Consider the following 27,732-nt stretch of genomic DNA (forward strand, 5'->3'; position numbering starts at 1 on the left):
CACTAACCTTAGGTGCACCGTTACTAGTTCAGATCAATAGTGAACAAACAGACAAGAGACCACCAAGGAGGTTTATATCCAGGTTCACTTTTGCCTATCCTGAATTTCCTTCTTGCAGCAGCTAAACTTTTGTCTTGTTGATTGTTTGTTTTCCACACAGTGCAGGGATGAAGGACATCTTACCCAGGAGCACAGGAAAGGCCACAACAGCTTCCAGCTGGGATCTAACCTGCCTTGAAAACACTTCTGCCTGTGCTCAAAGAAACAAACTCCTTCAATATAGCAAATACAATTACATCCTGCTGCATGCTTCCATCATCACAAAAGCAAATAAAACAATGGACACTTCTCATGTTGGACTTCGGCAAAAGACATTTATTATTATTATTATTATTGTTGTGTTGCTGTTGTACCTCCTCTGCTCTGCCCACAGTGGTGGCATTAATGCTGTTACCATATTGTAGCTGATGATGCCGGTGTACAAATCAAAATCCATCTTAATTTCAAACTCCATTAGAAACACAGGAAAAAAGATCAACATTTACTAAATGTAAAGGGAAAAATGGTATGGAAAGAATTATTTTTTTTTTTTATTTTTCAAGCTTCCAAGACAGTATTACAAACAACAGAGAGCAAAGTAAAGCTAGAAATGAAATACTTGACAGCATCTGTTTAAAGATTACAGCTAAGAAACCTAATAAAAGTTGAATAAACAGTTACTAGAAATAAAAATTTTTACACATATGATATTTGTCTGGGATTTTTATTTCTTTAAAATAATTCATACAAATGGTTACAGTCACAAACATGATTTTAACCAAAAATATTGCTAGCCTACCACATTACCAGGAAGGAATCAATGTAGGCAATGAAATGCTGCTACTTTTCAGTAGTCTAGTGCCTTTTTCGCATACCACCAATAATATATACTTTAACTGGTGACAAAAAGCACAATGCTCGTTTATACAAAACCTTTTTTTTTTTTCCTCAAAATCTCTTTGTAAGGTTGTCTTCATTTTGAAATAAGGGAATTCATGCCAAAATCAGGAGAAACTGTATTTCTTTTGTTTACTAAATTATTCTAAAAAATAAGACAAGCAGGTAGAAAAAACAATGCACTGTGTGGCGTAGAAAGAAAAATGGGAAAAATTCATTGTCCTGAGAAGTTTGCCAACTGCCTCATTTTTGGGCATGTTTTAAAATATAAAAGAAAGGATTTTTAATCTCAAAATCGGTTTGTTGAATGCCTCCCTTATGTTTTTCCTTGTTGACAGCTAAGCAAACAAACCCTTTTTAATGTTCTAAAAACTGTACACAGACAAGTACATTCATGATATAATTAACTACTAACTTCTCTTGCTTAACAAAGAACCCATAGGACACAGAAACAGTGAATCAGTCCACTGGACAGGGACAAACTACAATTTATACGGAGGAAAAAATGTTTCCAAATCTTCTTTTTGTCTCCCACCTTTTCCTTTTATACTGTATATTGGACCAGTTTCTAAAACAATAATCGTCTCCTCCTGTAAGTTCATGGTTTTGCCTTTAATCAAAATCCAGGGTTTTGTTTTGTTTTGTTTGTTTTCCACACGCTGAAGTTGAAATCTCCGATGTTGGGAATGCTGTTTTCGTAGGCTACAATTGGTCGCTTGGGTGGTCTCTATCAGCTTCTGGTTTGACAGTTTGGCCAGGGGAAGGAGCATGGGGCGGGTGGGCTACAGCAGGGAGGCCGTGTGATAAAGACATAGGGTTGGGGACTATTCCTTCTACTGCTGCAGGTATGCCAGTGGAAGCCACACTTACAACGCCTGGGGGATACCTGCTGAGAGAAGAAAATGAGAACATACATGAACACCAAGAGATGACTGACCAGCAAGCCCACCTTGCCTCCTTCTAGAGCTACAGAGGTGCTTCTTTTGTTTTCAGACCAGTGAGAAAGACAGCTGGGTAAACTCCAGATGAGATACAATACACAGAGGCTGCTAAATAAAGCAAAAGATGCTGTGATTTACCCCAACGAGAAGTAACAGTTTGCTAGATTGTTTCTTTGGATTTCAGGTTTCATAGCATGAGTGACAGCACAGCAAAGGAAACAACCCGGAAGTATTGCTCCTCTCAAAGTATACCTCAACAAGAAGTCATTCAGGCTAGGTCTGTGCAATACATATCTGCTTCTCCATGACTTTCCCTCAAAATGACCTTTGAGGATTTTTTTTCTCTGTCATTCTTACACAAAATTTTATAATTTCATTGTTGTGGTTTAAAAAAGTATTTCTTTAAACTAATCTTGCAGTCCTTCTGATAGCTCCCCAACAGAGCAATCATACCGACACACTCTTAAGATGACAAAATCAAGCCTACTGCAGCTGATTAACTTTTTCAGCATCAAACTTGCCACTGTACTTGTCTGAAAGAGAACCGGTACTAGTCAGACAGAAGACAAGTGCTTTAGGCAGACTGCAAGAAAGAGATGCAACCACAAAAGCTAGAGGTGATTTTAAAGATTTCTTACTCTATCTGGACAAGCATCTAGGCCTAAATATTTTACAAATTCAATAAAAAAAAGTCACCCTCTGATTCAGTTTGATTTTATGATGGCTCTGATGTAATCAGGCTAAAAAGAAAAATCTTGCAGATCTACTGCTTCAATCCTGAGTTTCAGATGTAATTGATAAAACACTGGTATTTCACAGTGCTGTATATGAACAACAGCTACACAGGAACACTTTTAACAACAATATGTTTTCCTTTTTTTGGCCAGGTACCTCAATATCCATATGCAAGTTATCTCATGCTGGCCACTTAACACTGGCCCTTTGCCTCCTCTCCCCATCGTAAAGCCACACACTCATCCCTTGTTCTCTCCAGCTATATTCTGCTCACCCAAGCACCGTAGCAAGAGCGTTATGCATTTAAAAGCCTGAACACAGTTTGTGTGATTAGGCCCTTACTCACTGTGGCATTTGCTACCCTAGTATTTACTTAGAACTGAATGGGAGAAAAGGCACTTGGAGTCTTGTCAAGCTTTTTCAAATATCACATTATTCTGCCGGTGTATTCTCAGAGTGCAACACTGAAAGCGTTGAGTTCAGGGAATTTCACCCCTCATCAGTGGTATCTTTTAAAGTAATGCATGTTTGTGCTACTCATCCTAAACTCCCTCAAACTGATAGAAAATTAGGGCAGAACTTAGGCAAAACTCAGAGGAGGAAAAAAGCTGGGTGAAGGCATGTTTACTTGTTCTTCTTCCACCACAGAAACATCATGGGAACTGTTTTTTGCAAACAGTGTGTCAGAGGGGCTCAGCATGGCTATCTGACAAGGCGTGGGGATGACGAAGACACCATACACTGGCCTGGTCATCCTGGGAAAGCATCCTACAGATCAGAACACTGACTGTTGTCTGGGATAGATAACAAGCATGTGAAAGATCACAGCACCTGCAGGCCAGATAACTTCGTTCCCAATTGTATACATATTTACAGGGCTTCCTATGCTAATTCCTGCTCCAGAGAGGTTCCTTAGAATTAATTTGCAGCTGCTAATGGAATTAGTTGCTTGTTTCAGTACCTCAATTTGAATCTTATTAATCAAATTTGCTTCAATTCCTATGAAAACTGTCAGACTGGGTATTGTTTTACTTATTCAAATCGAATTTTGAAACAACTTATCTGTTACTCTAGGTGCTTCACAAAGAAGTCAGCATGACTGACACAACAAAAACTTCCATTTAAAAGCCCAACACAGCAACAGTTTCCAACACAGAATCTCTATTTTCTAACAACATGTTCCCTGAGCATCAACACAGCGGAGTCGGGAGAAATCAAGGAGGGAGCAAATTCAGTAACTGCATTTCCCTCAGGAAGAAAAATCAGAGCCTCCCCTTGTGAAAACAGACAGTGCTGAATCAGAAGCATTAACAGGTACCTTATCAGCACATTATGCTCTTTAAGTTCTCCTTTGACTCCAAATATTCTTTCTGTATATAAAAAAATTCCCTCTGGACACCAAGTTATAATAATTGGGATTCTACCCACCAGCACCTCTCCTCAGATAAAGGCTGCCTACACTGTTAGTAACACCCAAAAGTCCTACAATTCCTAAAGCTACACAATGGCAGTAGCCAAGTACAGATAATATATCCCTCTACAGAAACTCTATTTTGCTTGACAATTCCTAACCCTATTTTGCCATTCTCCTTTGATAATTTTTGTTACCTTAAAATTTAATCAGTGTTGTTCAAATTGTATCTCTGAAAGGAGGGCACATAAACGGAACAGCTTCTACACATGGGCATTTCTATCCTACATAACCTCTTAAGTTGCTATTTATTACTTTTCTATTCTTAATCAGCAAATACATTCCCTCCAGCACTTCATAAAGTTGCTCCCAATCTTCCTCCTCTGGCAGCAATAAGTTGAAATGTTTTCCAGGTAAAATGTCCACTGAATTAAATTCTTGTGAAGGCAGAAGAGAGCAATCAGTTAGTTATACCTCCTCTGCTACTTCATAGTCTTCCAACCCCTTCCCCCACAGTCTTAAATTTACAAGGAAAAATACAGTAGCCCTCTTAATTAGAACAGAAAGGCAACTTTAATTTCTATGTTAATCTCCTGTATTTTTTAAACATACAAGCACCTTGAATACACTATGTTGAGCTGTTCAAGAAACTGCTTCTGTCCAGAAAGAGCTTAAACATTTAAGTGCATGCTGTAATCTTACATTAGAGTCTGAAAATCACCAGTGAAATACCTCAACATGAAATAACTCCTGAACTGCCAACATTTAGCTATTCTCATCCAAGCACCTCTCTGGTACCTAGATACTCTCATCTTCCACCTGCTACAAGGCAGAAAAATGTATCAACATGTCTATAAATCGCACAACCCCTGTTCACTGGCTGTCAGATTTCCCTTTGCCTACAACCTGCATGCTCTGCGACACAGGAGATGGCAGGGGGTTATTATATACAGGCAGCTCAGTAACAAACACACAGTAGTAACACAAAAACAGGGCATATTATGCTGCTTCACCGAGACTACAACAAACAGTTCCTTCTCAGGAATATCGTTAATCTTTACTCATGGGATAGGTTCCATTTGCTTGACCTTTTGCGTTGATAGGGCATCTTGCATTTCACACAGTAAATTATTTTGTTTTCCACAGAATATGATGATATTCAGATGATCAAGGTTACATTCTGCTGATGAATGCTCAATGGTCTTTGCTTGTGATAATATCTGATAATTTAAAGAGTTCTGTCCTACATCAAAATACAAGTAAATGATATGTCCAGAATAAAACAGCCTCATTAGTTTTAGTTCACCGAAAGAGCTATTTGCATTTTTTAACATATAAATTATTATCCCAGGTCTTATCTTCTAATGCAATTACATGACTATGATACAGTTATTAGCACATCTGAAACACCACACTGCCTGTGAAAGACTCCAGAACTCATTTAGTTGAACATAATTTTGGACTGCAAAGAAAAGAAAAATCTGTTTCGAAGAATCAATTCAAATTCTGTACTTAATCCAGGTAGGAATTAAGTATCAGCAAACACTGCTACTGAAACCAATTTCTTCATAAAGCCTGAGCTTCAAGTTCCACGTATTTTATACTGTACAAAATAATAACTGCCTTCACCCCCACACAAACACTACTCTTATCAACCCTCCAAAATGAGGCTTTTAGTATTTGTTGTATGACTCTCAACTTATCCCTCAAAATTCCCAAAATTATTTTTTATTTTGCATTTGAAAATAATTGAGAAGTCAGAATTTATTTACAATGAATTTTCGTTATGGAAAAAACTGACTGAAACAATGTCTTAAAAAGGCATTCAGTTTGGCGTTTATCCTGCTTAAATTAAATACTACGGTCTTTACCTTGTACATCATTAACTCCCCAAACATTCCTAAGTTAAAATCCATTTCTAGCTGCGAAGCCTGCTTCTGCTGGACTTGTGACCCCCCAAATGAGAACAAACAACTGTGTTTTAATTTGGGCATGCAGCTCTGTTCTTAACTGCCATGACAGGGTTGGAGTTACCACCCCCAGCTCAGCAACACCTGCCTTCCAGCCTTTGTTGCATCCAGCTATACCCTAAGTGCTCCAAACTAAAGCCAATGAAACCACATGCTGTGTGGAGCAGAACACAGGGGCTTGAACTTCTTTTTTAGGCAAACAGAAACACCCTTCTTCTGGTATTTAGGGCGACAGTACTTTTTCCCAAAATAACATCTGGACATGATGCGAGATACATGCATGTTCAAAGATACTCTTTTCCTTTGCTGCCCTTAGGGCTACTGATAAGGAGATTATGGCAGAGGGTGGTGATGCTCCCCCCTGCCATCCCTCCATCACCTCCCGATGAGTCTGTCAGAAGTCATTGACACACGAGAACTTTGCTTCACTTCCCAACAGTGCACAGCTGGGTTGTCACAGTGGTGTAACACACACAGAAAAATCCTCTATCTATTAAAAGTATGAGGTAGCCCTCCTAAAGAAGGACAAAGGTAAGAGAAACATATGAAGAAGGACAAAGAGGTTAAAAAAAGAATAGTGAAATGACTGCACTGTCCCTCCCCTTAAGGCACTGAGGGGAAGCAGCTTGTTTGTACCTTTCTCAGCCACTTTCACCCTACTTATGAGGAAATGCCATACTGGAAGATAAAAAATTGAAGACATTTTTCATAATTAAAATTTGTGCGAAGCTGGCTACTAGGAAAAAACCTGTTGCTAGAACAGCTGTAGGAATAAAGGGACAGAGAAAGACTCGCAGACAAAGTAACTAAGGAATGTACATATTAGATATAAAAAAATTGCCCTTTTTATTAAGATCTACTTTCACAATTGATTGAGAATACACGTATCAACTCCCTCAAATGCTTCTGCTTAAAAATTAAACGTATAATTTAGAAAACAATATTTTAATCATCTTCTCATAATCACCACAGGCAATTCCACTGTATTCAATACAGAGTTATTTGTTCTCTCATGTGTCTGGAAGCCACAAAGCCACGTAACAATAGTGTACTACTGAAAGTCCTTCTGCTACCTACTGCTGCATCATTACCTTCAGCAAAAGGAACATAAACTTCCACTGCACCCACTGGAGATGACCAGAATTGTTTTATTTGAATATTCAAAAAGATGTGAGTTGTTCAGATATTACTAACCACACAAAAAAAGGAAACATACTTACATACTGCATGACTTCATCTAGCAAAACAAAATTATTCTCCTGAATGCAACAATTACGAAAACAATACAGCTGGGGCCTAATGCAAAACCACTTCATTAATTAATAGGAAGGTCTTTTATTTATTCTTGAATGCCTATTCTGATGAATGAAGGAGGTTTTCCTTTTACACCTGCAGCATGCTTACCTGTACGCAGCACCATTAAGCTCTGGATGAACAACTCCGGGATCCATGCTGGCCCAATGTGTAGCTGCAGTCAAATGATCTTTGTTAACACAGTTTTTCAGACTGTCTGGAATACGACCTAGGATGAAGCAAGGGAGAGGAAATAAAAAAAAAATAAATGTATGCCTTATGCTCTTAATGTGTCTCTGTTAAAAATAGTTATAAATATTTGCATATTGAAATCAACACATAAAATCACACTAAGAGCTTATTTTTGATCCAAACTGTTCCCTTTTTGACTGAGACTTGGTTAATAATGGTTAAAATGCACTGTGTAATTTTTATTTCTCTGTCTCTAACTTTTGTATACAGGGTCTCAATAAAACCATAATCAACAAGATTCATGCTTTCCAAGAAGCCAAAACCTGAGTATCGAGCATGGGTGCCACTCAAAATCAGTAATGTAGCCTCCTGCTCTCTGTCTTTAATGTCACTTTCCTCCTTTTCCCTCCATGTGTAATAGCAATAAAAACACTGATTGAAGAATGTAGGGCTCTGAATGGAATTTCGCCACAAACCTGAATACGACTGACATTTTTTTTCTGTCCTCCTGATCTTCCCCTTCTTCACCTCAACTGCTCTTCACATTTATTTACTATAATGTTTTAACCCTCAGCCAGCTCTTTCATTCCTACAAAAAATGAAAATACACCAGGAAACTCCCTTTTTCATTTCTTCAAAACTTCTGCTTAACCTCTGAAGTATAACTGAAGTTTTAAGACACTGATACTGGAAGATCTGTCAGCCTGATTCAGCACATACTGGACAAGCCTCTGTCTTCTGCAGAACCATCTCCAGCCCTGCAAAAAATGGCATCCACAGATACGACACACATTTTCTTCATGGCAACAGGAATATCTCCACCTATTTCAACAAGAGATCAAATGCAGCCTGTGTTTTTTCTAGCAACTGTTTAAATTTATCTTTTCTGAAGTCTAATGTTACTGTGCATTTGCACACAAAGAGGCAGAAAGAGGTAAATTTGAGTCTACCCTTAATACTGTTGGCAATAATACTGCAAAAAAACTTTCCAAAAACCTGACCATGCTCCACCATTAAAGTGTTCAGGGTTTTTGCCTCCAGCTCCCTACTGGAAATTTGATTAAGTACTTCACTACTCTTTGCCTGCTTTTTCTATCCATCAGCCTGGCCACAACAGGGCTGTAAAAAATTCCACAGAATTGCTTTTTGTCTAGTGGATACCATCAAGTATTTGTTACTCCATGGCTTGCACTTATGTCACTAAAACTTCCCACGTCTCCTAAGCACAAGTCAAAAGGGCTCCTTAGCTCAGCATCAAACAAGATATATGCCCCATTATGGGTGAATTCCTACCGTTCTCCTGATTAGAAATCATCTTCTAAATTTAGCTGAAATATACATCCACCTAAACTTCTGCCAAAATTGCCCACAAATTTAAACCGTATCTTTCTTTTCTGATGTTGATCCTTCTGAAGTATTTTTAAACTGCAATCATGTCTTCATCCTTGCCCCTCCCATTCTTCATTTTGCTAACTTCTGTAGGTGTGTTCTACTAGCTTCCCCTTACAAACCAGTATTTATTTATTCAAAACATCTAACATCATTTTCACTTGCCATGCTCACCCTCACATTTCTTCCATTACTGTTTTCAGTGGTCCTCCTTATTTAATATTTTGAATGTTTCCATCTTCGAAAATATATTTAAAGATATTTCATCTCTGCTTATTACTTTTATTTTATACAACACAACATCATTGACTTTCTGGTAACAGCAGACCCACTTGACATCTTTATTGTCAGATGCTAGCGATAGCTTGCATTCCTTTATTGTACACCTTTTTCCAATTAGTTTCTCCCTCTGCTTCCTCCCTCCTCTGTGCTCCCCTATGACTTTCGCATATCCAGCTTTATCCCGCCCTTCCTGTATCTTTCCTACATTTGTTTTAGTCCAATTCAATGTCATTCTCACCTCCCTAATGCTGGCCTCAGTCTGGTCTTACTACAAACCACGTGCAAACACTGAAGTGCTGACAGCTTCAACACAAATCAGTGACACAGATCGCTGATAGCACAATCACACACTTTAAGAAAATATAGGTCTGTCTTCCTAGGCACATATGTTTAGGTTGTTGCACGACACTTAACATAAAACTAGCTCGATATAGCTGACTTCTTCAGTTTTCAAATCTCAGCCTACTAGTGCTTACTTGCACATCAATCATCCCCCAAACAGGTATCATACGCTGGTTTGTGCAATCTCTCTCAGAGCTATCTGGGAGCAGGCAATAGTTATATAAAAACTTAATGAAGGTATTGTTAGAGTTCTGCTGGAGTATAAGCACAAGGACCAATTCCAGCAAAGGCACGGTTGGAGTCTTTAGGTTACCTCTAAAACAGAGAGAAATAGTCCTGTAAAAGGCCATTCAGATCAGGAGTTTGAGGTGCCTTTAATCACCATGCAGAGGAGAATCTTCGCTCTGCACAGGCTATAAATGAAACTAAATTGCCCAGCCTCTCTAGGCACAAGACACAGGAAAGGCTATTGCTAGCGCTTTTTGTACAGCAGAGCAATGTGTTGGCACTGAACTACTCTCAAGGTGACACAGATGGCCCTTCATGTCTGCAGAGCATTGCCTATATTGCCAAGGGGGAAACAGCAAAGTCCTACTAAAGAGAGAACATTAGTGCTTAATGAATCATTTTCCAGTATGAAAATCCTTCCTTTTATTTTAGGCTACAAGGGATTCAAACCAATGCCAAATGGCTCACCCTTCTCATTTTCTTTATTAGCAGTGCATGTTGAAGACTAACTGTTTTCTCTTATGTGAACAGTTCACAATTACATGGTAGTTATATAACAAAGAGACTGTGTCCTTTAAAATGCCAGGCTTCTTTAGCAGTGCTTTAAAGAGAGGAACATCTAAAATAAGAGTACCCTCCCAATAAAATACTGAAAACTTTGTTTTGATGTAGTGTACAAGTCGTTAGATATTAGCATTACTAGGAACAGCATGAAAGTTTAGATGCTTTATCTCTCAACATTACAGCGTTAAAGACACTGAAACTCCAGACCATCCTCTAAGACAAATTCGGAAAATAACCAAGGAGACCAAGAGAAAATAATGAAGAGAACAGAACTGCTCATGACAAGTACAAGGGGGCATCCAGGAAAACCTATGAAAGATACCAGCAGTATCTGGATGACTTGCAGTCAAACCCATCAAATGGATAATATTTACATGCAATGACAAAAAGCAAACAAAAAAGAAACTGAATTTTTCAGATACAAGTACATTTCTGTTATATGGAAAAAGCACTTATTTTGCAGTGCCTGCCTTCTCCTTGCAATTGCAATGAACCTCCAAAATCATCTCCTCCAGTTCTGAGAATAGACTCAGCGGGTTATTTGCTCATTTCTGTCTTCCAAATACTAGAAGCAGTAAACAAAACCTAAGGCTGGTTCTTTCCAGCATCTTTCAAGACTGAAGAATGAAAAAGTTTGTTAAAAAGAAATATGCAGTGAAGGAGCTAATAAGGGGAGTTAGTACCTGTGATCGCCCTTCGGATCTCTCGTGCTGCTTCCTCCCGCATCTCAATTGAGGCTTGTTCACTATACCAGGCTGCATGTGGGGTACAGATCAGGTTTGGTGCATCCTTCAAGGGGCCCTGACTAAAGCTAAATGAAGATTTAAAACAAGATCAAATGACAAAAAATACTGGGGGGGGGGGGGGGGCGGGGAGAAGGGGGAGGAGAGAGGTTCCAATGTATTTGTACATACACAGACTAATTTCTACAACAGAAAAGAATTGCATTTTTATTCCTTCTTGGGTTTGTTTTAATTCTGTCAGTTAATTTAATACACTATTCATGGTATAAATAAGCAACAATCACCTCTCATAGACTCAAAGGGTAGAACTTGAGTATAGCAGCAACATCAGCTTCTGTCCAATGCACTTATTGCTAACTACAGCCACTGCCACTGCAGTTCTGGTGCAAAAATGCATAAAGCAAGACACAAATCAATTCAGGATGCCATTCCATTTCTCCATTTCATCACAGTTTTACTTTTACTGCATTAGCCAACAAAGCTCTGTTCTCTCAACAGTCACTGTCAACGTGACAGTCATTTAAAGAAAAAAATCTTAAAATTACTTCCAAGTAAGATGTGTGTCCATCAGCAGCCTCAACTTTTTTTTTTTTTTTTTTTGATAATTTGGGGGGTGTGTGTGTGTTATTTTTAACTACTTTTTCTTTCCTGTTCCTTTATAGAAACTCCACAGAAAGAAGGAAATTTACAGATTGATTTTCAGAGTAAGTAACGAATCTGTGCAAAAGTGCTATCACAGATATAGAGTGAAGAACCTGAAAATAATGGAAGCTTGCTCCTCCTACTTACTTCCAGTTTTAATAAACTTACAGTCAACAACAGGAGCACAAATATTTTAAGACAAAAGCGTGCTTTCAGAGTTGGTCATAATTCATGAAATGATAGAATTCATCTGTAGTTCAATAAACATCAGAGTATCTGGCAAAACTCTTGAATACAGAGTTGCATGCTGCGATCAGATAGACATGCAGCACTGAAGCCAAAGGAAATTGTGGCTGTAATCCTGCAACTGAATCTCTGCAGATGGCATCTCCATGCAGCAAATGGGGCTTCCTATAGGTGCAATGGTCTGCTTCTACAGATCTGAGATGTGAATTGGGAAGAATGTATGTAGCTGAAAGTCCCTTGAGCTGTTAAGACTCTGGCTTTGCACAGCACTACTGCACTGTAATGACTACATTTAGAGGTAAATGAATGCAGGATATGCATAAATAAAATTAAATATTTGTGATGTGGCATTGTGTCTTGGTAGATATAAAAATTCACCTAAAAGGATACTACTCTTTTTTTTTTAAAGCTTCTATCTCCCCACTCCTCAAGCTGCTATGAGAGATTCTATCCTCTTGCCTGTCTTTACAACCTGCCCTCAAGTCCTGAATCTGTTCCTTTTCAAAAACTTACGTACATTGTTCCAGTTAAAATTAACATTTCTCCCTGCCCAGACTGAACCGAAAAAGGCTTGTTAGATACAAGCACTAAGCTACAGCAGTCTGTTCTCATAACTAACTCAGAAGCCGGACTCAAGAACATATCAAATAGGCTCGTTTCTGATCAGGAGAGCTGATATCTTAACACCAATGCCACTTTGGGGAGTGGTACATTTCTGCCTAAAACACTGGACTTCTCAGTGTCATTCAAAAACTAAGGCTTGTGCTACTGGCTCTGCTAAGGACAGCAGAGCTACTACTATCCTGATAAAGGGCAAGACAATATGAAACCTGCACTCCGACCACCTTCCTTAACTTTTTTTGCAACTGTTACATTTATGGCTTTCCTGCAGAGGTGACCTGGACAAAAGTATGCCTTTTCCTCCAGAAAGGTGTCATAAAGTAGTTATTCCAACTCTTTGCCTTCTGAAAGAGTCTGTTCAAGCATTGCCATTAGATGCCTCCAGAGTTGCATCAATGACAAAGGAGCACTCCCCTCAAAGCCATGACACAAAGCCACTCCCAGGGTTTCAACCCAAGTCCCTGCTATTTTTACTAAATAAACCCACTGGCTATTTTTTTTAAAGGAATCAAATGAGGGATGTCGCTTTTTTCACTTCTGACCACATACACAAGCTCCATCTACATTTGCATTAGTCCAGTGCTGCACAGATTCATGTTGCTTTACTACGGAATATTTAGCTATCAAATGAAGGGCAAACTCAATTTACTTGTTGCTGTTGATTGTATCATGCACTAAGACTTAAAAATAAGAAAGTGAACAAAATAAAAAGAAAAGAAAAGGAAAAGCACCTGAATGGTTCTGACTCATGTACATCTAAGGCTGCCCCTCGTATCCTTCCTTCCTTCAGGGCCTGTGCAAGTGCTTTTTCGTCTACTAACCCACCTCGAGCTGTGTTGACCAGGAAAGCCCCTTGTCTCATCTAGGGAAAGTTAAAAACAAGAATGATGAAATAAAAATAAATGAAATAAAATCGTTGTGGCATTATTTTTTACTCAAAAGAAGCATCCATTACAACAAAGGCTATTGAGCTGGTTTAACCTGTAACAGTTGTCTTCCCTTTCCATTGGAAAGTACCACAAAATGTGATGCTTCTAACAAAATGCTATTTCACAGCACTTAATAACCTTGTTTCTTGTAAGCAGTGTCTTTTAATAGAAGCGTTGTTTCAGATATTGTGCAGTAACATGATCAAAAGATACAACTGTGCATATGAAAGTGACAGATCATTTTATGCCTTTTTATTTCACTGTGAAATTGCATGAGACAAACTACAGCATGTTCTTAAACAAATTCATATTTTGTGGTTTTCAAGTTTCACACAAATAAAAGCCTACATGAATTTTTCACAGAAATAAATGCTTTTGGATTTTCAAACACTTTTCCCTTTAGTTGCCAAAACACAGCAGATCTGGTTTCTTTATGTTACTTCAGCTTCCTCCTCCCTGTGAGATTTTTCAAATAAAGGTCTAAAGAATTCTTGTATTATTCAATTAAAAGGCATGAAAATGAATTTGGTTGAGAACGCTGTGTGCCCAGGAGAAAAGCTGTGCTGTGCATTGTGCAGATTAGCATTGTAGATGACACTGTGTACAGAGAACTACAAGAATTTACACCATAATATATCCACAACTTGAAAACAAAGTGGCGGTTCAAATAAGAGAGATGGTACTGAAAAAAAGTAAATCACTACATCCTGCTTCCAGCCACCCTAATACTTCATCTTCTACCAGATGTCTCAAACACAGCTTCTGATCTCAGCAGCATTTCTGTGCATGAAGGTAAGCATATGAAGAGGAGGAATCATGGTGATGAATGATAAAAATCTCATTTTGTACTGACTCCATCTCTCACCGTAAGAACAAGAAAACCCCAACATTTTGACACCAAGTCAACTACATGAAACCTACGCATCAAACTAAAGCTTATGTAAATGGATGCTCTAAAAGTCTGATTGAAAATGCCAAATTCATGAACAGCAAGGAGGTTTGGATGAAAGTCAGCTACTATTTTTTTTTGTTGTTGTTACATCAGATTATAGGAAACATTAAACAATTAACATGCAAATGCTTGCAGTAAGATTATAAGAAAAAAACCCCACCATATTTCACTGGCCAACTCACTAGGTTTAGTGTGGCCCAGTCTCTCTCCATTTGCAGACTCCTGTGCTTACAGCAGAAAATAGACATTGGTCTGTATAGCAAAACCAAAGTCCACTTACACGAGTAAAACTAAGGGATACTCCTTCCAGTTTTGTGTCATTAACTTGGGAATTCAAACAGTGAAGAAGCAAGGCCCATGATCTTGTCTAGTAAGAACAAGACATTCCTGATGGGAACCATCACTGCATCTCCATTACTTAAATCAGCTGTGAGAACTAGATCAAAACTAGCACAGAAGGGCTCACCTAGGTGACAATCACACCTGCTGCACAGACATCATATAGGCTCACAGGAGCTCATCCATCCTTCCTATGTCTGTGCTCTCGCAAATAGATAACTGAGTTTTAAGTACAGCTTGGTGTAGTTATATGTACTTTGAAGGATGTGAAAATTTAGCAGTGAACCCTGCTAAAATTTTCTGTCTAATCTTAATAACCTTGCTTGAGTTTTCATTTTAGGCCTATTTACAAAACTCTAAAGACAAGCCCAAACCAAACAGAACATGGCTGCATAAATGCACTCCGGTGGGAATGAACTACATGACTCATGATAAACTATAAGGGTGGATGCAGCTGGAGATGACCCTTAACAATAGGTGGAAGCTTGAAGGAGCTTTACAGCTAGAACTGCTGACAGCTGTTGAATTCACCTACATTAACCTGCAGAGCTGCTTTAAAAATGTCTTGCATTTAAATTGCAGCATCTTTTTCTCGAATCTGTAAAACTAAAGATGACCTCAGCTTCTCTTAAGAGCACTTGATTACTGTGGGTTCAACACACACAAGCTTGGAACGTTTCTCTGAGCTGCTCTGGGATTGCAAGGCCAAGCACGATGGCTAGGCAGAATGCTGACGAATTAAAGGGAAAAGCTACTAGAAGAGAAGATTGACACCAATTTTCAAGGACATTTTAAAGTTATGCAATTTCAGATTGTAAACAAAATTCAGGGTGAAACTTCAGTGAAATGAGATGCACCATACTTCTCTGTACTTTCTTTAAAAACTGATTTTACATGAGCATGCAATACTGGTCAACAGTGGCATGCAACAATAAAAATTTTAGGCCAACTCTAACATCTGTCAGCCTAAAAAAGCTATTCTGCTCTTTTTGACTTAGAAGATCTGCTCTACAGAAACTAAGCAGCCAGAAGTGTTACAATTTCATGGTTTTCACAACAGTGGTTACAATACAGACTGCTTCATCCAAATGTTTATCTAAAGCAAGAACTATCTCCTAACATTTTAATCCTTGCTTTAATCATGAAGGGTAACAAATGGCAGCATAAATGCTTATGACATCCTTTCCAGTACAGACTTTATTATATGTATTTAATTTCAGATGGTATCACTCACTTCTCTGACTAATGCACTAAGCCCTCTCCAAAGCTCACTGCATTTATCCACCTCCACTCAAAAACTTCCTGAGATACACTGGCCCAAGTTTCAGTCTGTTATACAAGGGACCACTGCTCAGCCAGCTTTCAGACAGTCCCACTGAATTCAGCGTGATTCTCTTTGGGTCTAGATGTTGGCTTGCAAAGACATCTAACCACGTAATAACCATGAAATGTACCTGAGCACACAACAAAAGATCATGTTCAAGAGCAGGGTGACAGAGCTCTGTTCTCCGAAGAGATCTGCACTTCAAACTTCTTATTTTTTTGGAGTTTTAAATCCCAGTATTTATATTGGGGTGGATCTCCAAAATCCCTAACCTCTCAAAATCAAGAAGCAATTATGTTGTCAGTTTTCTGCCACAATCCTACATGACTATGGAACCCATGCAGTGATTACTTCCTTTCTTCTGAAGTTCAAGAGCAGTAGGTGCAAACTGTTTCTTAGAAGCCAAGTAGTAATTTTACTGCAAAAGAGTGCTACTGGTATTTTTTACTAACACATACAAACACTACTATATAAAGAACATCAAAACCAACTATAATATCTTAGAGATTCTTTCCTGCACACTATCTAGATTCTTAGATCTCAACATTCTATTTCTGGCTGTTAACCACGCTGAGGCTGGAGTCAGAAGCTAGCCATTTAAATGAAAAAGCTTACACCGAATTAGTCAACAATGGAACAGTTACTAAACCTAGATTTTGAAGTTATCTGAACATTATGTAAAACTTTTGGGAGAGATCAGTACTAATTGCAAGAAACATTATTTTTCCAAATAATACAATGCTGTAACTGTGATCCATCCATGAAGTGCTCTGCAAGCATCAGGGCTGAGCACAGGGGGGAGCCATTTAGTCACAATCCTTCAACCGCAGCTAAATAACTCAAACTGAGGAACAAGAGTGAAAGGCAGAATCACTACCTGAACACACACAGGTAAACGAAGCAGCTACTAGAAGACATAGAAAGGGTACTTTTACATAACTGTAACTTTTATTTAATCTGAGCAACATTAAGAAGAATAAATTATTTTCACAAATGCAAAAAAGACAATAAAAGCAACAATACGTAAACTACAGCTATTTCCTAATCGGTTACAAACTTACTTATTCTCAAAGCAGCAAAAGGGAAAAAAATCTCGTTCAAATGAGAATCTGCCTGTTTACACAAATAAACGCTATACAGTGTCAGCAACCACTACCAACTGGTGTAGAGTGCACCCTCAGAGATTATTACCTGCTTTATGGTGAAGTCATTAATAAGATGATGATTGTGTTCATTCAAGTTGCAGTGCAGGGTAACACAGTCACTGTGGAACAGCAAGTCCTGCAAAGTGCTCACCCGCTGCAGTCCCAGAGCACGCTCCATGCCATCTGAGAGGTATGGGTCATAGAAAATCACACTGAAGCCAAAGGCTTTGGCACGTAGTGCTACTGCTTGCCCAACACGCCCTACAAGATAAGCAACGAGAACACATGTGAAGCAGCTGGTGTAAGTAGCCTTCTCCTTCCTATTGCAAATGCTTGTATCAAACCATACTCTCTGTACAGCAACTGGAAGAGGATTAAGAAAAAAAAGGCAGCTCCCATGCCACTTGAAATCATCCCTAAGATCAGGAAAGTTACGTCTGGGCTGTTTCACGCTGCCTTGTTCAAAACAAAGCAGGAGGTTTGCACCTTCTGCAACCGGAGATCTGAAATGCCAGAAGATGTCACGTAATCTGCAATAATCTGTGTAATACAAGGGTTCGCCTGCTGGGCCTGTTTACGGTAAAACACTACCGCCTGTAAACACACCCTGCCAAGGACTTACTCTTACCCATGTCAGACCAGCTGGATTTAATAAAAAGCTATAAAATTAATCCTAAAAAATGCATGCAATAGAAGATAATTTGTTTAATCTGAAGCTCAACTATTCTCAATGCATGGAATCTCCTTTCTGACCTAGTATTTTCTTTCATTTTCTTTCAGCATTAAAATGCCTACAAGAATCCTGTCATCTAAGGCTTTAAAAAAATTTGTATCCATCTACCTAAATGATTAATAAATACAGTCCATCATATGGCACCTAGTTAAGAAGAGTGCAGTACCATTTGGTTTTCACATTGACCTTAGCTTTTCTCTGTTCCACTTTCCTTACTGTCGTATTTCCGAGTTATGCCTGGAATTGCTCTATGGGCATGACTCCGTGGCACAAATATCAGGAGGTGTGTATTTCCCTTTGACACACTACCAGTAAAATAGAAAGTAAGTGGTAAGTGAGCGCAGAGTAAGTGTATTTCGAAGAACCAGGAAGAACAGACTTTTCAGGTTAGAAGATTCTCATGTTAGAGACACTAGATTCTCATGTTAGAGTTATCACAAATGTTAAATAAAGACACTTCAAAAGCATCACTAGACCCACCATAACAATCGTTTGAGGGGGGAAAAAAAGTCAACAAGTTTTCTTTTTCAACATCTGAGTTAGTTCAAAAAAGCATCAAATTAACACAGGGAAATCCCATTTCTTTCCAACTGTGCTTGAAGGTATTTCCCTCTGCTTTTCAGTTTTTCTTTGAATAAAGTTAAGCCGCCACAGGAAGAAAGGTTTTTTGTTGATTATTTAACATGAACACTGCAATTCCACAGTGCTTAGTAACAGATGTGCTTGGAATATTAAACAGTATGTCCATCTGATGGGGACTGTTGCTTTTATTTGGGGACACGAAGTCAAAATACTCCTCAAACTTTTCTTTCAGTACTTGCATACATGTTATTCAATTTCGAAGCTGTTTTTTATAAACTTGAATTGGGACAATTTTCTAACCCTATTATTTTCAAGCTTTGGCATGTTCACAGCTCAAGGAACCAAGTCACACAACTGTGACACTATTTTTTGTTTGTTTGTTTTTTGTTAAACGAAGCATACAGCTTTTACTCCAGCTCCATTCATTTTCACATGCAACATTCTGTCATCTGTTCTTTTTTTCACTCTTTACAACATTAATACCTGAGGGGATTCATGACAGTGAAATCTCTTACAACAGACTCTCCAGTTCAGCTGTACTTTCTATTCATTGCAACCAGGCTAATAAACCAAAGCCGCCTTCAATGCGTGCTAAGTTTCCTTCTGAATCATATGCGTGTACCTCTAGCCAGAACTGTCCTATTACAATTATTTTATGGGATAAAACTCTTCCACAATTGAAAATTCATATTTAGTCTTAGTCATTAGACAAATACATGGGTGGACTGATGTAATTTGCCAATTCCTTTCTCAACTACTGCCCAACAATACAATACAACCACAAACCTACGATGTTTTTTTTCCCCTTCCTGAAAAACTTTTATTATACACGACTCTCCTGGGCATGAGGGAGGGCTCAAAACCTACCTCAGCACATCAAGAACAACAGAACAGCATACGAAGCATCCTACCTTCAGGATAACTCTCTCAAAATCATAATACAATTGCTATGAATATTCCTAGCTGCTTCCAGGCAAGGAAAATTCTGAAGTTCAAAATATTAAATGAACTTCTTGGCCTGTAGTGTGGGAAGAATGCAGAAAATGTATGTTGTATACAACTGCAAAAAAAGCAGAAAGCCAAAAAAAGTCTATTTTATAAATTAGAGATTTACATGGAGCTCTAGCAAAGCCCATGCATCTTTTCAGTGACACCAGAAGTGTGGAGAGGCTCATTAAAAACACCTGGGTCTCCTGTTATAGTCTGACCCATCCACTCCCGGTAAGCCTCCGAGCTCCTCGGTCCGTGGGTGTCTCTGACCTTGCCCTTGCCAATGACTTCATTTGAGTGTGACAGTATAGTAGCTGCAGTTGTCAATGACGCCCATTCAGCCCTTGGGCAAAGAAAGCACATCCTATGCCAGTATTACAAAGATTTATAAAATGCCCTTGATACTGTGGAAATGTTGATGACCTGCCTGCAGACTTCCACGGAAAGAAAAAGTGCTTTCACTTAGCAGCTCCTTCCTGCCTATGCAACAGTAATGGAGAATCTGGGTAATTTTTCCTCCCTCTTGGAAAACTCTGCAATGTGCAGAGTACAATTTCGTTACATTTCCTGCTGAGCACGTAAGAGAACAAGTAGGACTGCTAAGTGCACACCATTTATTGCACAGTAATACCATCCAACTCTTAAGCCTTAATATTGTCTGATAATGCAGATCAGAACTTCGGGCCATATCTAGTCAGGACTGTGGGACTGTTGGGAGAATATAGCAGGTGAGGAAAGACAAACTGAGTGATGACATTTATTACGATGTGGAGACAGATGTATTTGGAGGAATTTCACCTCTCGAGTGAGGAAATGCATTAGCTATGAGTCATCAGCATTTGTAACTGGGAAGGAAGGGGAAGGGAGTGTGACTTCACTGCTGTAAAATCATCATTACAGCAGAACCAGGTCCAGCTATCTATTCACCCAAGTACTTACATGCTGCTGCTCATAAATACTCTCCTATAAAAAAAACCTACATGTCTAGATACAAGGTGCAAAGGTAGGTTGCTGTTTTTTTTTTTAATGTAGAGCTTACTATCCACGCTTGTGATGCATCACTTGAAATATAGGACACTGGATAGTAATAAAGATTAAAAGTGACAAAGACAGCTGTTTAATGAGGTGATATTATTTATGTAAAGCTCAAAGAATCACACACTTCATACAGACAGAAAGAAACACAGGCTCTGCCCTAAGGAGCTCAGAGGCTAACCAAACAACACAACAATGATGGATGGTACCCAACGAGCAAACGAAGGAGGCATTTTATGCTCTTGACTCTCTGCTTATCTTTACAAGCTCAATACAAGCCAAGGCTAAGAGATAGGGTTAACTTTAAAGGAAAAGCATGGAGTAATAGGATTAAGCAGGATAGACCAAGTGTCAAAACAGGAATATTCATGAGAGAAGGCAAAGAAAAGAGTGGGTGATGGAAAGAAGGCAGGTGAGTCATGAAACTTGGCTAGACCAGTGGATAAGGAAGAGAGTAGCTGAAGCTTTGGAGTCATTCCCTTGCACAGAGATATGCAAGAGCTAGGGTGTTTCTCTTTGGCAAAACAAGAGAAAAGCCCAGGAACAGATGTGATGAAGGTTCAGAGTTAGCTGTTGCAGCAGCAAAGTGATAAATTTAAGCAACCCACTGCTGAAGAGACAATTTTTAGACATGAGTAGAGGAACGTAACTGTGGTTGAGATACACGATGATCTCAGACACATTAATGAGAAACGACAGAAATAACGACACTACATAGAACTAGAGACAAGAAGGACTTAGTAACAGATGATGGGAATCGTTTTGTGTGCAGTGCATTTACTGCATAGTCTCTTAGTGGTTCATCACTTCTGACACTGACATCTCTAAACAGTAAAATAATAAACTGAGGCAAAACTACAGATGTGGGAAGACGCCACTAGTAGACAAACACAACCTAAGGGCAACAGTCTTCTGAAGGTGGTTGTAAATACACGTTTCAGTATGAAACTAGAGACAGGTAGCCTCTTGCAGTAATCTGTAACAGAAAAGAGTGCACGCCACAGCCTAAGTGCCTGAAGTGCTCGAATGTGAAGTCTAGTACAGCCCTATTTCCCTATCTTCTAAGACCACATCTTTATTTTTCGTTAATACATAGCTACATAGAAGTTTGTTAGGACAGGCTGGAATCAAAATGTTCTGCTTATTCGTGTACAAGCACAAAAAAACCATGGAAGTTTTCGTAACTGACTTTAAAAGTTAGTTTTCCTTGGAATTGTGATTATTCTATTGTAGGAAAAGAAATAGGAACAACAGAAGTCTGGAGAAAATGACTGGTTAATAACTGTAACTGGTGTCTACCTTTAAAATCAGATTGTACTAGCCTTTTACTATACTATGCACACAAAAGGCTTGCTTTTTGAAACTAAAACCAGAAACTAGCATTCTACGTAGCTTCACATATTTGCCATCTGATTATCCATGTTTCTTTATACTTTCCAGTCACTCACAACAGAAATAACACACACAAAATTCACTTAAGGAATCCAATAATCAATTACTTTTTTTTCTAATCTCAGTCTGGAATTTGCTCAACACAAAAAATGCAATGCCAATATGACAGGTATCTCCAGCAAATATGAACATAGCATATGAGCCAAGGCTTCAGTTTCCAATACTAGGTATGCTTTTCCATTTTTAAAACACTGCAAGTGACTGTATAATTCACGTACAGACACTGTGAGCATAATAATCGTGTGTTTAAATGAGGTACATAATTACATGGGTATAGATTTGAGAAAGCAACTTCATGACTAACTTCTTGAAAGTCATATTTTAAAGGCAATTCTCTGACTGTGAAGATGTTTTTGGTGTGTTGCATACTCATTTAAATGAGCACTACGAAACGCCAGGCTATTTTCAGCTTCCAAAAGTAAGATTTTGTGGTTTGAATTATTTGACAGCAATGTGTAACTGGAACAGTCATTTAAGTATGATGCCTTGTTGTCAAAATCATATTATTAATTCCTGTGGATGAATACCACAGCAATTACATCCACAATCTATCAGATCTTTGATAAGACAAGCACATGACTGAATAATTTTTATATAGAAACTGACTTGCTTGTTTTTCTTCTCTACTTCTGTAACAGACAGTAATTAATTCATCTCAAGCAAGCCTGTCCATCTGTTAGATGCTGAAACGTTTAGGGCCATTCCGAGAGGTAAAGTAGGTGATTTTATTAGGTCTGGAAACATTTCAAACTTTCTTGCATATATTTTTCCTCTCATTTGAGCTGAAATACCATTTCAGATGCAGCTCAACCAAATGCACAATATAACTGCTCTGCAGGCTGTTACTGCAGCAAAGGCTTTTCAGGGATGTTAAAAACAGCAAAAGGAAAAAAGCACAAACAGGGCCAAATATGACAACAGATAAGAAATACAACATATACATGTGACACTGGGCTGAAGTAGCAGGAGCCTTGTCCTGGAAAAGGGAAGTGATGGCATCTCCTTCTCTTACCACCAGTGTGCCTGAGAGCAGGCAATATAGCAACAGAAAGATGTATGGAATTTCAAAGAACTGAGACAGTATCAGCAAAGAAGTGAGTTTTCTGAGGGAAATGATGATGTATAAGGGGAAAAGATCTGAGACATATAAACACCAGGAATTAAATGGTATTAGACAGAATGCTGGACATGGAAAAGACTGAATTAAGTGTTCCATTTTTATAGCTCAAATCTTCATAATGTTTTCAAAGCAACGGAAGGTGAGGAGTATTAAACCACCTCTCAAGCCAACATACCTAATCCAATAATGCCCAAAGTCTCCCCTCTGATCCTGGCAGCTCCAGAAGCCACTTCCCGGATCTGTTCAACACTCTGTACCCTTGTGCCTTCCCGCAAAGCCTGGTGAAGCCAGGTGGTTCGCCTGTACAGGTTCAGAATGTGGCACATGGTAGAATCTGCCGTTTCTTCTACCGAGGCAGCTGGCACGTTACACACTGCGATCCCTGCAAAGAACCGGGGGAAAAGATACCAGTTGCCAAACATTTCTTACTTTTTCCCATTTAACAGAAACTCACGAGTATGATGTTTAAATTTACAGATATTTCAACACCTGTTCTGCAGAAATACTAAGTTTCTGACTGTAATGGCAGACAGACTACTTGACATAATGGTTGATAAATATGTGCAAATATTTTTTTCTTATTTTTTATTGCTTTTTATTCTGTTTGCAAACTAAGGCAAACAGTAAACAAATAACAGAAACCACAAAAGGAAAGTACTGAAGATGTCAGCTTAGAACACAAGTCTTGGTAAGCATTTTAGATGCACACTGAGTTAGGTGTTCTGAATAAGCAAAGAGAAATCTGCCCTGGTCTCAACAGTGCAGTTAATTATAATTGTTTAGATTGAACTGTGTGAGTTAGTTTTCCACCAGTGAGCAGACACCCTCCAAAAAGCTATCTATACAAGTTATAAAAAAAATTAAATAATTTATAATGACAGAAACCCTTATAGAGCCTTCACAGGATGACTATTGGTATTTCCAATTCACGTATGGGTAATTGTAACACAGAGAGCGACAATTTGCTTCATGTTGCACATAGGTTTGTAGATTTATGACAAACAGAATCCAAGTCCTTTCCTGGTCCCTCAGATTAAAGAGATAAACCATCTAACTGTCAATAGGGAAATATAAAATCTGCTTCTGCATAGCATGTAAAGATAATGCAAAATTAAGTCCATGTTCCCAATTGCTGAAAAGTTCCAGTTGAAAAGAGCATAACATCAAGCAGCTAAAGACCATTACAGATTTCCACAGACAATTGTGGAAGACAGATTAATTCAAGACTCAAAATACTCCTTTTTACTTCAAAAAACAGCTCAGGCAACAGGTGATTGTAATTGCATGCAAGTTAACCCATCCTGCTTTTTACCTTCCAGTACTCAATATACAGCAGTTAAGCAAATGTTCACTTGAAAGAGTTTGTCTCCCTTCTGACTTGTCTCTCTTCATTCTATTTACTACATTACCTGGTCTCTCTAATCATCAGTTCCCACAAACGTTTGTGTCTCAGTTCTGCTGACTGAGATCACAGTGTACAATGCAATTTCACAGCAGAGAAAAAAATGTGTTCTGTATCCTAAAAAACATCCTAATACTGTTTTCACTATCTAGTTGTTCGGGTTTTTACATAAATAAATATTCAATGAGTCCTCAGCAAATGCCAGTATATCTTATGAAGCAAGGAAGAAAAAAACATTTTCAATAATAGTAATATAAGTAATCTGACAAATAATAAGGTTATATCATATTTATCAATGTTCTACAGTCAAATGCCTTCATTCTGCTGCGCAGTACTTCTTTACAGCTCTCTTTTGATCAGTAAAAACCAACACCAGGAACCTGCAGAACTATTTTTCCTTCCTCTGCTGTGGACATATAGTATCTGCTGCGTCACTGCTCTTAGACTTACAAAAAGATGAAACAGCATCATTTGCTGGAGAATTAATCTTGGCATCCTGCTAACATCAATGGTAGTATGAAACTCAATTTTCTGAAGATCGAAAAAAAACATCAGTGGGGGAAAAAGTACAAAAACTGAAAAATAACATCCCTTTAAGTGCATCACATTAAACAGTTGTATTGTTTATACAAAAAAAACCCTTTTTAATGGAGCAAAAATGCAGGTTTTAGATGGTAAAACAGATTCAATATGCAAGTCTCCATATAGCTGGCATCAACAAAATAATGCTTTAAAAGAAGCTTAAAGAGTTGTATTACATACTTGGGAAGAGGAATAAGGAATAAACTCGATTTACACCTTCCTCCCTAATAGGCTTCCCTAGGAAATTTGGGGAAAAAGAAAATTTCTCTTCTAAACTGTAGGAATTTATTTTTCCCTGTTTCCCCCCAACTTTAAAAATGGCTACTGAAAGGCAGAGACATGGTGAACCACAAAAAGCAACAAGAGAAGCAAGGATATGAAGAGACATTTCACATAGCAAAACATAGCACACACTCATCTCACATCCATTGCTTCTATGCTTCCTTCCCTTTCTCCTTTTCCCAACACTCTCAGCGATTTTGTGCATGGGTTCAATGCAGAAAACTGCAGGAGTCAACGGGCATCACCTTGACTCTCACTTCACTTGCATGCAGCTACACTCACGTGTATGTATTTTCTAGTCAACAATTAATAAAGTGGAGAAAAAGCAGATCAGATCTTAAAAGATTTTATCAACACAACATATGTTTTCATGCATTTTAAGGAACTGCTAATGTGAAAACACTTTTTAGGAAAAGCTAGTAATAACCCCATGAGACAGCTCTATGAAAAATATCAGAAAGTTACTATGGAAGTTCAGGAATATTTCAGATTTATGGTCTAACTCTATGCTGTATTTCTAAAGTGAATCAAAGCTTTTTACAAAAGCAATTAACACTCATATTAACTGATTGAGATGCGTATGATTTGCACTAGTTCAACAAATGGAACATTTGCCTCATCAGTGGTAAGTTAGTATTTAATTCCAATCATTTCACCCTAGCTATTAAAATCTGAGATTTTACACCATAAACCCCCCAGGATTTATTAATAGGCTTTTGACAGAGTGGACAATTTTATTTCGTAAATACGGGAATGCACAAACAGGATGGATCACTGTGTAACAGTTTAACCACAACACAGGAACTGAATGATGAAGAATGTGGCCATTTAGCATTTCATACAAGTGAGAATTTCCTAAATCTGCTGTACACCAGCTTGAAGAATTATCTGGATGCATTTAAATTATAAGCTTCGGTTGCGGTTACAATCCAGCATGAAGACTGAAAGAAATAGTCAACAAACTTGTAAAAAATCTTCCTCTTATCAGGATTCTCTGCACAAATTGGACTGCTGACTGTTCGGGCTTTTTGATCTGTACCTAGGGTTTGGCTTTTGATCTACGATTTTACCCCAGGCCAATCTCTACAAATATACTTGTTTTCTGGGGCTCACAGTAGATGCGCCGAACTGTGGGACTACTTACAATATGTAGGAGCACAGCTTTGCATGCTTTCAGACCTGATCTCTTCTTTATAGAAGCTCACAAAGAAGTTGTTAGCCTCTGTCTGCTGTGCAAACTACACTGCCATTAGAAACAGGTGATTATTTTACTATCATTTACTGATAAACAGACCATATTACACCACCTTCTTACATCAATGGGATTATTACTAGGACTAAGCACTGTAACATTGCAATAAACATTTCCAAGATCTTCCCAGAGTATAATGGGAAACATACTTGGTCACCTCAAATCCTTAGAAAAGGAACGAAGAAAACGTAAGACATTTATTTGAGTGGTGGTTTGACCTTTACGTTACAGGTAAGAGATGGTTTATCCAAAGGTAAGAAACGTACAAATCGGACTGCTGCTTTTTTGCAGTGGAACTATTGCACTAAGCACCATCCTTTCATAGTTCCAGTATCTGAATTTATTCTGAAGCAGCAACAACTGGTTCCTCTATGAAATCGGTATTTCTGTTTTATGGAGTGGTTTATTACTAAATCTCACGCAACATAAATAAGTCTCAGATAGTTGATAATGTTCTCATTTTTTATTCAAACAGAAGTAGTATGCCATGCTGATGGAATTATATTTCGTGATTGGATTACAGCAGTAGTAGTTAAAATATACAATTGGGGTAAAAAAGAAAGAGATGAAAAATTATGGCTTAACTCCTTGGGTTTATATTGAACAGGCGAATTGTTATCCTGTCACAAAGCTGTTAATATTATCACTTAATTAACTAATGCTAGTATCTCCATAATGATTTTTAAACACTTTGATGAGAAAATTATACAGCCTACATACAATATACAGAAAACATTAATGCAAAGATTTAGATGCTATCAGATTTCTGGAGGCAAGTATAAGATGTAAAATAATGTCTTTAATAGTCATACCTAAATCTCCAGCAGATTTGATGTCAATATTATCAAAACCGCTGCCAATTCGGACAATTATTCGAAGTGCTTTAAATTTCTCCAGGTCTTCTCGTGTTAAAGTGATAGTGTGATACATCAGTGCACCCACTGCTTCATTTAGTACCTATAAATAAAATAGAAGACATTTTTTTTTTCTTTCATAGGATCTCCACTTAATCCTGTATACATATTTTCAGATATAAGACTGTAAAAGCATTAAATCCAGGTCTTTTGTTTTAAAGTTA

General features: G+C 38.2%; 1 protein-coding gene across 10 annotated transcripts in view; it reads right to left on the reverse strand.

Moving 5' to 3' along the window:
* Positions 1–352: 352 nt before the first annotated feature.
* Positions 353–27,732, reverse strand: part of CTBP1 (C-terminal binding protein 1) — a 251,623-nt gene continuing 224,243 nt past the window's right edge. For 8 of the 10 annotated variants that reach the window (XM_005229842.4, XM_055795716.1, XM_055795708.1 and 5 more), the window contains 7 exons: positions 27,467–27,611; positions 23,312–23,518; positions 17,271–17,485; positions 13,267–13,397; positions 10,967–11,094; positions 7,398–7,515; positions 353–1,825 (listed from right to left, as the gene is read on the reverse strand). In XM_005229842.4, the coding sequence (XP_005229899.1) occupies positions 1,639–1,825; positions 7,398–7,515; positions 10,967–11,094; positions 13,267–13,397; positions 17,271–17,485; positions 23,312–23,518; positions 27,467–27,611 (1,131 nt within the window). In that variant the 3' untranslated portion in view covers positions 353–1,638. The remainder of the gene's footprint in view (positions 1,826–7,397; positions 7,516–10,966; positions 11,095–13,266; positions 13,398–17,270; positions 17,486–23,311; positions 23,519–27,466; positions 27,612–27,732) is intronic. The other 2 variants (XM_055795710.1, XM_055795712.1) reach the window with 1 other exon arrangement.

This window comes from Falco peregrinus, chromosome 2, assembly GCF_023634155.1.
Source record: "Falco peregrinus isolate bFalPer1 chromosome 2, bFalPer1.pri, whole genome shotgun sequence".
NCBI lineage: Eukaryota > Metazoa > Chordata > Aves > Falconiformes > Falconidae > Falco > Falco peregrinus.